This window comes from Seriola lalandi, unplaced genomic scaffold, assembly GCF_002814215.2.
Source record: "Seriola lalandi dorsalis isolate HSWRI2012SDOR001 ecotype SW California unplaced genomic scaffold, Sedor1 jcf7180002054290, whole genome shotgun sequence".
Classification (NCBI taxonomy): Eukaryota; Metazoa; Chordata; class Actinopteri; order Carangiformes; family Carangidae; genus Seriola; species Seriola lalandi.
Genome location: NW_019524843.1, coordinates 305,164 through 317,011, shown reverse-complemented (window position 1 = coordinate 317,011; position 11,848 = coordinate 305,164). Strand labels below are relative to the sequence as shown.

The 11,848-nt window shown below is 42.2% G+C and overlaps 1 protein-coding gene across 1 annotated transcript in view; it reads left to right on the top strand.

Annotated features, from left to right (window-relative positions):
• LOC111654782 (neurocan core protein-like) overlaps positions 1 to 11,848 on the top strand; it is a 47,956-nt gene that overhangs the window by 21,617 nt on the left and 14,491 nt on the right. The window contains exons 5-12 of the mRNA XM_023405918.2: positions 388 to 397; positions 891 to 1,018; positions 1,679 to 1,963; positions 2,527 to 2,670; positions 2,799 to 2,879; positions 2,964 to 3,121; positions 3,203 to 3,353; positions 9,723 to 10,880. Of these exons, the coding sequence (XP_023261686.1) occupies positions 388 to 397; positions 891 to 1,018; positions 1,679 to 1,963; positions 2,527 to 2,670; positions 2,799 to 2,879; positions 2,964 to 3,121; positions 3,203 to 3,353; positions 9,723 to 10,880 (2,115 nt within the window). The remainder of the gene's footprint in view (positions 1 to 387; positions 398 to 890; positions 1,019 to 1,678; positions 1,964 to 2,526; positions 2,671 to 2,798; positions 2,880 to 2,963; positions 3,122 to 3,202; positions 3,354 to 9,722; positions 10,881 to 11,848) is intronic.

The window sequence follows — 11,848 nt, the reverse complement described above, 5'->3', positions numbered from 1 at the left end:
TGATTGATTGATTGATTGATTGATTGATTGATTGATTGATTGATTGATTGATTGATTGATTGATTAAGTAGAGCTCACGTTGAAAAGAAAATGAGTCAGAAAAAATAAAAGCCAAACATTCTCTCACACCAGCTCCTGTGAGGATTTGCTCAGACAAGACATTTGAAGACTGGCTTTGGCTCTGCAGAACTCAGGCTTTGGGAAATTGTGAAAGATGTTTCTCACATTTTTTTGACCATTTATAGACCAACCAATTCATTAGCTAAAGCTTTAACAGTCCCCAGAGCTCAGATTACTCTTTATTATTAAAGAGGAATCAGAGGAAACAGAAAGATTTTCACATTTGTGAAGATGAAACCGGTGAATTTTGGGCGTTTTTACTTAAAGGAATAGTTTGGTAAATATGCTCTTGGCTTTCTTGCCAAGAACTAAATGATCAACAGGGTAATTGATTGATCTACTAATTGTTTCAGGTCAAATTTAAAGACTGCTATAGTTTTAATATGCCTGCTAAGTCTCTAATATGAAGACATTTCCTTTGTTTTACATACTGTTTATTCCCTCTCCTCCTGGATCATCTGCTGTTTCTATTAATATTCACTTCTTTTGTTTTGTCACCTTATCTGCTTCAGGATCATGTTCTTTTTACCCCCATTGTCTCTTTGCTGTTAATTGTATTTTAATCTATTCTAATCTGTTGCCCTTTAAAAGAGAACACAGACAAGAATTTATTCTGAACTGACATTTAAAGACTTAATGAAAATAAAAGTTTTGATATTTGAGCTGAGATAATGTTTGTACAGTAAAATGTCCAGGAGATATCTATGCTACTTATTTCCTGTTATTAGTGAAAAGAAACAAGGTTTACTCCCACATGGTTGTCTCCACAGTTATTCTGTCCAGCTGCCAGAGCTTGGTTGCTATGGACACAAGGAGTACTCCGCTGGAGTGAGGAATTATGGGAAGAGGGACCCGAAAGAGCTGTTTGATGTGTACTGTTTTGCAAAAGAACTGGATGGTACACACACACACACACACACACACACACACACACAAACACACACACACACATGCACACTCACTCACAAAAATACACATCAAAACCTGTGACAGCTTTTGGCTTTACGCTGGTGTTTGCATCATACTCTGCTACAATATTACAGGAGAAGTCCTGCCATATTCTCTTTTCTATTCCAATGAAAGTACAAACAGTGAATTGATCTCGCTCGCAGAGTCACACCATCGTACTGGGTTCCCTCATGAACTTGGGCACTGTGATTTATTTTGAGCCAATCCCACAAACACCATCCTGCTGTTGTGAATACTCACTATTCCAACAAATTTCTTGTAAATCCACGGCTAAAAATAGTTCTCTTCAAATGCACCATTTACCACAGTGCCCATCTGATTTAGAAAATTATCTAGCATGTCATAAAAAATGAACCTTTACATTTAGCTTTTATGCCTTTAGTAGGAATGAATATGTCTGGAGCTCAAAGTCACAGGCAGGGTAACAAAAATATAAAATGTCATCAGCCTTATCCATTAAGCGCAAGGACCATTACCTAATATTTCGTGTGCTTTCAAAGTCTTCATAACCCAGGTGTATCCCTGTTAGAAATCCCACAGGCTTCACCTGCTTCTTGACAAGCTCCCGTCTCATGTCTCCCTCCTCCAGGTGAGGTGTTTCACTCCTCCGTCCCGGGCAGGTTGTCTCTGTCTTCAGCCTCAGACCGCTGCGTGTCCCTCGGGGGTCAGCTGGCCACGGTAGGGCAGCTTTATCTGGCCTGGAGAGCTGGCCTGGACAGCTGCGCCCCAGGCTGGCTGTCTGATGGCAGTGTCCGCTACCCGGTGACCTGGCCTCGCCCGGAGTGTGGAGGGAGCCAGCCGGGAGTCTGCACCGTCACACCCAACAGCACTGCTGACAACACCACAGCGTTATATGATGCTTACTGCTACAGAGGTATTGTGACAACCACGGGTTGCATTTGTTTGCTATTTTTGTTTCTGGAAAAGACAATCAAAAATACAAAGCTAACTAATTATGGACTGTTTAGACAGGAATAAAACATGAATGAATCTAGTTGACTATTGCAATAATCAAAGACATTTCATGAAGGTAATGTAATTGGAGCGTGTAGATCAAAACTGGGCACAAACATGGATGAATACACTGATTTAACTGCCATCTCACTCATAAGAGAAGTGTTGTTGTTGCTCTGGATGCTTTGAGTTCCCTTAATGTAGTAAGAATGAAAATAAATGTCATTGCCAGTGTTGTAGCTATGGCAACACTGATTTCTGATCCACATTATCTACCCCACCGCCATGTATTTGAAATTGCTGGATTGACAGAAGCAGTGGAAGAGAGAGAGAAAAAAGAGGACAGGCTGTCTTAAAGTTAAATATCCAGAAGCTCCCTTTCAGATTTCTGCTAAATTAAAACAGCAAAACTTTGACACAAACTGGATGAAATCCTTCGGCGGCTGCCACAGGAAAAGCAAATCTCTTCGACTTGTTTCCTAGGTAAAGTGAAGAATACTGGCTCCATCTCTCAGATCTACACCTCCCTGTGGAAGCCCTGGAGCTACCTCACAGGCTCAAGTGATGCCGACTCCACAGGGACAGACAAGCCCGACCTGACTACACAGCAAACCTTCACTACCAGAGGTTTTACATTTGTCTTCGATTTGCAGATCTGTAGCAGCACGAAGCAGCTGATTAATCAGAATCAAACATTTAGTATGTAAATATGGACATAAGAATGCACATAACTTTACATAAATACACCCATGCAGGGTCCTCAGATGCTTCACCTTCCAACTGGACGGGGTTGGTTGACCTTGAAGAGGAGGCCGCTCTTCACAACGCTGATGCTTGTGAGTCTGACTGCTGATATTGATGCCTGTGGGAAACGATTGTGTGGATACTGTGGATTATTACTCACCTGTTTGTCTCCTCAGCCACAGACCCCTGGTCTTCAGAGTCCTCAGGGTCCTATCTGACCCTCCAGCTAATCCCAGGACAGAGCTCCTTAGACTGGGGAGAGCTGCTGGAGCCTGGACCCGATTCGGAGGAGTTTCTCCGACCCCCAGTTCACCCAACTCCTGCTGAGAAGAAGGTCAGTCTGGTTTTCAGCTTTTGTCATAAGGTTTGAAATACTGAATCTACTAAGTTTCTGTCCATCAACTCATTATTTCAGGTGATTTCAAAGATTGTCAAGTCCATTTGGAAGCCTTGGAACTACCTGGTGGGGACTGGAGATGAGGAGGGAACCCGAGCACCGAACGGACAGGCAGGGGAAGAGGACACAGCCACTGCAAAGACTGAGCCATCCAACACATCATCACCAGGTGTGTGGATTATGATGTGTGTGTGTGTGTAATTTTCTCAGTCTGTGATGTTGGGGAAACATCAACTGAGCAACACAACAGGATGGTACATTCATTAGAGAACAAGCCCCTGGAATGTAGTTCATTAGAGAAGCACCGGGGTATACAAGGGGAAAAAAGCAGTGTAGCCTTTGGTGCCCTTGCATCCGGCTGGGAGTCAAACTAAAGCCACGCTGACCTTTCTGTGTAGCTCAGGCTGCCTCTCCTGTTCGGTCACTAATGAGCTGATTGACACCAAGTGTGACAGTGAACGAGCTCCAGCTGTTGGCAGTTGCTTTCCAGACACTGGGATTCAGTCTGAATGGTTAAAAGTGTTTGATCTTTAAACTTTTACTTGTACGAAGAGGCTTTGAAAAATGTTACAAGATTAAGTAATATCAGTGTCCATTTATAAGAAATTGGAAATTGGAAATGTTAGAAAAAAATGCATTATTAATCAGTACCGAATGACATTCTATGTGTGCTGCACAGCCACTAATCTACTGTGTAAGCATTAGTCAGTGTCTATAAAATAAATTAAAACTATATTTAAGTTCTCAAACTGCTCTAATCAAACAGAACAAAATCAGATAAAAATCAAACAGGATCATTTCTGACCAATTCTGACATGGTTAGCATGAATGATGGAGACAGCGCACTGTTTATAGATTAGTGGCTTTATGGAGCAGAAATTTGCTTAACTTCAGTCCACCCTCAACAGACTATAAGTAGCAATGCTGAAGAAAACAACACTAACACAATAACTCAAACAGAGAGCTGCATTTCTCTGGGTGAAGACCCCACAAACTCTCCTCTTAAGATCTCAGCCGACCAGGCTGAGGACAGTGAAAATAGTCTGTTTTTTGTGTTGCTATTGATGTTTTAGGTTTTTTTTTTTCTTTGTCTTTTCCCCCTTCTCACTGCGCTTGTTTTGGGCAGTGCTTGGTTGGTTCTGAGCAGAATTGCTGCTCATTTCCTTTTTTCTTATTTAATCGTACAAATATAAACGCTCAGTTACAATGTTTACTCTTTTTATTTTTCCCCCAATGATATTCCGCTACTTTCAACAAACGGTGGTTTGATCACACTGACGCTGTTAGTCGGCTGGAGGAGGGGAGGGTTGTAGAGAACGAGCATCGTGACGGCAGCGGGATGGACAGGCCTGCAGCTGCTGTGTTATTCTCTCTCAGGCAGAGGAGGGATGCCTCTTGGCCTCACTCATCACTTCATGCCACTGAATGGCAGTTATTTGTTCTTGTTCTTGAAGGGTTCTGTTTTGTATTGAGATTTGATCCATTGTTTGGGGATGGAGCCTCGCACAACAAACGACAGATAAATTTGTGTGTTTTCCGTTTTACTGTGTGGGCATTGTGCTCCGGCCCTCGTGTATGTGATTACTAGATGCTGCTGCTGCTGCTGCTGCTGCCCTTTCATTTATCTGTGTCGTGCTAATAACCACCTATCAGTTTCCACATGTTGTACAAAGTGTGAAAAACATACCTTGAAATTCTTGCACTTAATGTGAAGGACATTAACCACATCATCAAATGCCAGAAAATCTTTTCTTTGAGACAGAGAAATGTCAGATAGCGTTTCTCCAAGAAACCCACCTTTCAGACCTGGAACATATTAAAGTAAAGAGGTGGGATGTGTGGACCAGATGTTTTAACCACTACATAACTCAAAAATCAGTTATGAAACTATAAAAGAAAAAGGAGAGTTGCTGTGTACTTTTATCTTGCTACCTGTATGGTGAACTTCTTATCCTTGAATGCTCCAAACTATATATGAAGTCTCCTTTGTCCCACAGCTTCCCACAGTCATATTTGGCTACATTTTCCTCTCCATACACAAGGTGACTTTAACTGTACGCCTAACTGTCCCCAAAAGAAGCATGACTTTCTCAAATCAGCTGATATGATTAGAATTAGTTTATAAGACAAAGTGCCCGACTCCATCTGATGAGCAAAAAGTGGATCCATGGAAACTAATTAGCAAGGAAGAAGTCTCAGAACTCATTCGTACTCTCAAGGGAGTACCTCCCCCCTGGTAAGCCCCCTCACAGATATGCATTCAGATTCCTTTAGCCGTCTCCCCCCTACTTCAAACCTCACCCACATCCCTGTTATTTTGAAGAAAGATAAACCTCCTGACCTGTGTGGCTCCTACAGACCTATCATTTGAATCTGACAGCAAGCTGCTCTCAGAACTTCTTGCCAGGCAGCTGGATAATTTACTCTTTTAAACTCAGACCAGACAGGATTTGTTCACGGACATTCCTCAACCAGCAACATGAGCATTGTGCAGTTTACTACTTGGAAGAAACAGAAGGCCGCCACTGGCTGTCTCCTCAGATGCTCTGAAGGCCTTGGGTATAGGGTCAAGTGGAGCTATCTGTTTGACGTACGGGAGAGACTTGGGTTTGGGGGAGGGGTTGTCCTTTAAAATCATATATCACTCACCAACAGCTTGTGTCATAACAAATGGTCCAGGTCTTACTTTTTCTTTTTTTGCATTTTTTAATTAAATTAAAAAAGACCTAGAGCGATGGCGTGACCTTCCATTGTCCTTCACTGGTGGAATCAGTCTCATTAAGATGAATATTCTCCCTTGACTTTTATATCCCCTGCAGATTCGCCCCCTGAAATTACAGAGGAAATTCAACTAGGACTTAGAAAAAGGCATTTTCTAATTTTATTTGGCCTAGACAGAGGAGTAATATACTTACAACTACCTACAGATATGGATGAACTTTCTATGCCTAATTTTGTATCTTGGAACTTGGGCCGGTCATGCATGCCACTTCTGGCTTTGGTTACATATATATCTGAAGAGAGAGATTTGTATTGATTCCTGGGTATCAGAGTCTGGTATGATATAACAAAATATCTAGGACGGAAAAATGTGAAATCTCCACTGTCTCCTAATATCTAAAATCCTGACTTTCCTGCCTTCTCTTCATGTGTTCTCTAACAAGGGGATTCATGCACTTGGTGACTTATTTAAAGTTAATGCTCTGCTGTCCTTCCAGCTGTTAACTCCTCTTCTGAGAGATTTACCTTGAAGAGCCAAAACATTTTATATCATCATTTTATTCACTTCTCGGTTCCTTTGACATATGAGTTGGCAAACGCGTCTCATAAATGACAAAGAGATATAGGTACTGAATATATTGGAAATTATTGGAAAGCGGCTATAGACTTGATCTGATCCACGTGTACATGAAAGAGCCTAAGGGAGATTCAGCATCAGTAGATTCTTCACACTCTTGTTACCGTGCACAAAATAAATCCCTCTCTTTCTCCTCTGCCATTCTAATATGGGGATGAATTTCCATTTCTTCTTGGGGTGTAAACTATTTTCCAGATTCTGGGCATCTATTTCCAATGTAATTAGTGGAACATTTAACATAAAAATGAAAAAAAAAAAAAAACTTTTTTTTTTTCCTCTCAGACCTTTCCACCAGGGAATTGCACTTCCATACATCACACTACAACCTTCTTGAGAAGCTCACTTTAATTGCACGAAAGTGCGTCTTGCACAATTGGATCAAAGACTCCCCGCCAAGTGTCACCCTCTGGTACAGGGACATTTTTAACACCCTCCCCCCTTAAAGATTACAGGCTGTCTGAAAAGGAAAAGACGAGCTGTTCCTCAAGGTTTGGTCTCCTTTTCTAGATTATTTACCCGCAGACCTGAAGAAACCCCACCCTAAACTCACAGAGGACTGCAAACAATGGGCTATTTTCATCAATGAACATACTTGTTTGGTATCTGTTTAGGTTGAATACTGTGACTTTTTTTTATTTAATCTTATTCAATTATTTCTCTTGGGGGGTGGAGGGGGGGTGCACAGCTCTCTATCATGTGCTGTTCCATGTTTAAACTCAGTTGAAAGTATGTAAAAATTCAAATAAAATAAAATGTAACACAAAGCTTGCTTTTGTGTTACATTAGACAGCCTTTATAAAGCTTGCTCTTCAGCTTTATAAAGGCCATTTGCAGATTTGCTTTTGTAATTCTCATTTCCCCACAAGCATTTAGAAAGTAACTTACCAAAAGGAGAGACTTTTAAATTCTTTCATCTAACAGCGCTTCAGATGAAGTGTTTGTATAATTCTTCACAAGCTCTTGAATCCATTCTTTAAAATTTATGAGGCCACATAACAAAAATATGTTGTTTATTTCTATATTCATAATTGTATAAACATGTATACAGTGCGACAGCCATACCAGAATCTTTATATTACTGATTGAGTGGAAGCTAAACCTGGAGAGAGGAGAGGAAGCTCTGAAGCTTCTCTGCTTAGCATTTTGAGAGTTCAGCCAGCTCCTGTCTTGGCTGCAACTTAGGCATGTTTGGTTAGATTCACTCATTTAGGCACCTTTCCAATCAAAATGCAGGTTTTTTCTGACTCTACCAGGCTCTCAATCAAATGGAAACCCTCATCGTTGAGTGGTTTAAACCACAGCTGAACCTATTTTGCTGTACAAATAGACCCATTTTAAGAAATATATTTTAATGGAGTGCTTACATGGAGCATCCAGAACCGAAAACAGGAGTAGCCTGCTTGTTTCCGTGACTGTGGCTGCTCTGTGCCACGCAGAGAAATCATGTCTCCAAATGTCTCTCTTGAGCTACATGCCCATTATCAACACTGAGGCACAGGCATCGTGGGATGAAAACATCAGTTTTCTTTCACACATGAAGGCAGGCAGACGATGGAGAAAGACTGAAAACAAACTCATCAACCTGTATTTCCCACTACTCCAGGGGGCCTTCGGCTTTACAGGTCTTTATGTGCTGGCTGTGGAAGAAAGCCGTTTTCAAATGGCAGGCATCCCCGCTCGCTGTTCGTTGAAACTGTGTTACAGAGTTGTTGATTCAATTCTGAGGCAATTTGTGAGACTGTGGTGGTCCTTAGTTTCATTGTGTTTAGCCTGATTTTGTGTGTGTGTGTGTGTGTGTGTGTGTGTGTGTGTGTGTGTGTTGGTCCAGAGGGGTTTTAGACCTTCACTCATACGTTTATTGTCTTCATTTAGTTTAATGAAAAGTGGTTTCAGTTTTAAAGTTTTAAAGTTTTAAACATGATAATGACATGAAACAATCTCTTTAAATGTCATCAGTAATAGAAACATATCTGTGAACGAGCTCAGATAAGACTTCGCCTGTTCTTGCCATATATTCTCATACATTTTGAACATTTTATTTTAGACACATTATTTAATCTTGCCTTGACAATTCAGCACTACATTCATTTATTTTGGGTGTAATTACTGTGAACGGCACCAGCCAGGGCCGGAGGCATTATATTTTCAGGTTGTCCGTCCATACGAACGTACGTACATCCCATTCTTGTGAACGTTATAAATCTCTGTAACACCTTGAAGGAATCTCTTCAAATTTGCTACAAACATTCATTTGGACTCAAGCATAAACTAATTAGAATTTGGTGGTTAAAGGTCAAAGGTCAAGGTCACAGTGACCTGAATGCAATATCTCAATATCTGTCCACTGGCACTCAAGGATGAACTGATTAGATTTTGGTGTTCAAAGGTGTGTGTCACTGTGACCGGACAAAACACTTTTTTTAGCCATATCTTGAAACTTCACACAGCAATTAAGATAAAATTTCACACAAATGGTTAATACTTAATATAACTCTGGACAAACAAGGATGTAATCTGCAAGGAGTCTGAGTGGGGGAGGCAGACACACAAGGCACTAATTCCAGTCTTTTGTTGTGATTATAACTCAGATGTGTACATGAGTGGCTGGTGTTCAAGTCAGAACCTGGTAATAACCTTAACTCTGATATGACATGAACACGGTGTAATGTTCATTTGAAAGCTCACACTTAAATTCAGTGTTGAATGTTAAACCTTTCAAACAAACAATTCCAACTGTCTAACTGTCTTTGTAAACGTAATGACATGGATTTCATTAGTTCATCCATCCCCTACACACAGCGTTCTCTGGCTATATTTATCCCAGCAGTGTTTGACAGTAATGTTTAACATACTGTAGAGGGAAATGTTCAGCTTTATTCCAACCTTTCCTTTAAACGCTTGTCTTTGCGGTGTCCACAGAGCTTTTCTTGCAAGTGCTGATAATATTGAAGTGTAGACAGTGCTGGTGCAGTGGTAGAAGAAACATAACTGATGAGTAGCTCATACAGCTTTGAAGCATTTGTTTTTCCTCTCTTGGCAAGACATAGAGAATCCATAAGATGATTCTCACTTTGTTCGTCACTCTTGGCTTTGTCTTTTGCACGTTTCCCTCTGTCTGCCATAATTGCACGCCTGACTTTCCTTGCTCTTTTCTTTTTCTTTGCTTTGCACCCTCCGCAGGTTTGCTTTCTTGGGGAAGTTCATGGTTCAGCAGTACCCCAGAGGAGAACGCTTCATCAGCCAGTGAAGACTCACCCACTCGTCTGGCATCTACTTTGGCCGCCTCCGGTATTCCTACGACTACAGAGAGCACCAAGAGCTGGGAGAGTTCAGAGACGCACACTTTCACCGCCTCCAGCTCTGCACCTGAAATTACCGCATCCAGCGGGGATACCTGGGTCCGTGTTGAAGCAGAGACCACAACCCAGCCGGGTGAGAAGAGGGAGGAGACAGTGACCTCCAGAGCAAGCGGAAGAGGAGGCAGAGGAAGGGGGAAGAAGAACAGAGGGGAGGACAGGAGCAGAGGAGAAGAGAGGGGGAGAGGAGAGGAGAAGGGGAAAGGAGAAGATGAGGGGAGCGGAGAAATCACCGGAGCAGAGGCAAAAGGGGAAATACAAGTCTCACGACGACCGGTTGGAACAAGTAAACCGAGAGAAAGATCCAGAGAAAGATCTAGAGAAAGGGGTCACAGGAAAGGACAGTCCACTACCACCACCACCACTGCCACTACCACCGCCAGTCCTCCAGAGCCCACAGTGATGACCACTCCTGGGTCAGAAAGCGCTGACTTTTCTACGTCTAAATCCCCGTCCGCTTTACCAGCAGAAACCCCGTCCCCGTCGATCTCACTAGACCCATATCAAACACTGTCCTCATCTCCATCGCCATCAACCTCACCATCCCCGTCCATCTCAGCGTTTATGTCCTTTTCTCAATCATCGCCATCTCAGTCCCCGTCTCTTTCCTTTTCCTCCTCCCCCTCTCCATCCACTGATGCACCATTGTCGACCTCCCAGACCCCATCCCTCTCACCCTCGCCAGCATCACCCTCTTCCCAGTCCTCAACTCAAATGGTTGGATCAGGAGACCCATCTCCATCTCCTCTCTCAGAGAACCAGGACAGCGCCACCAACCCCCTAACATCACTTCATTGGGTCCCAGTGGAGAAAGTGAGTCACAACAGCTCTCTGGATTATCCTCCATTACTGTCGGGGCCCTCGGATGAGGAGGAGCCGGCTTGGTCTCACGCTGTGGGCTCAGGGGCCCTGTTACCTGGCAACATGGATGAGGAGAGCAGCAGAGGATCAAACATCAGTACCATAACTCTGGGCCAAACGAGTAAGAACTGTTTATCTGTTTTAAGATGTTGAACACTGATCACTATTTTAATTTGATAGTCTTTAAGGATAATTCTGATTTATTAATTACAACTTGAGTTTTATTTTTTTGTATTTTGGCAATAATTTCTGGCAGGAATAAAAACAATTTAATCGCTGACAACTGTGGATACGGCAATGTAATTTAAAAAAGCAGGTCAATAAAACACAACAGTCAGATTAATCAAATTTATCTGCAAGAGAAAACACAGACAAAGTGTAAAACAATTACCCAAACTGCCTGTTTCCATCTCTGTTTGCTCACTGCAGTTATACATGCGCAGAGTGTTTGCGATGCTTTGCTGCGAATGCTACTGATATTTTGGGTGCGCTCACTTTCTCACTCTTCTGAATTAAGTGGTTCAGACATTCTGGCAAAACTATCACCTTGTTTATAACCAGTGCAGTAACACTTTACTTACCAATGCATTACACCTCTGTGGTGACCGTTTGTCAGTAACCGGTAGTGTAGGGATACAGTTTTTTACATATCTAATCCAGTAGTACGCTGACATTTTATGGAGGTCTCATTTTGTGCTGTCTGATAGTGCGTTCAGTGGATGGAGCTGTCCGTGAGGCGCCTCAGTGGCCATGAGTTCAGTTCTGACCTGTGGCATTTTGCTGTAAATCGTCCCCTCTCTCTCTCCCTGACTTTCCTGTCAATCTCTCACTGTACTATCGGAATAAAGGTAAAAATGCCCAAAAATATAACTTGGAACAAAATAAAAGAAGAGCTGTCTGTTACACATTAGCTTGGCACAGGGACCGGAGTTGATGGGCGGTGGTTAGCCTCTATCTAAAGAAGAGAAATGCTACTCCAAAATTGTCTTGCTGTCTTGCTCACAGTAGCCCACTTTGAGACATTACCTGGCTTTGTTCATAGTGAATAGGTGTGTGAACCTGCTTGTGGTAATTGGAGCTAAGAAAGCA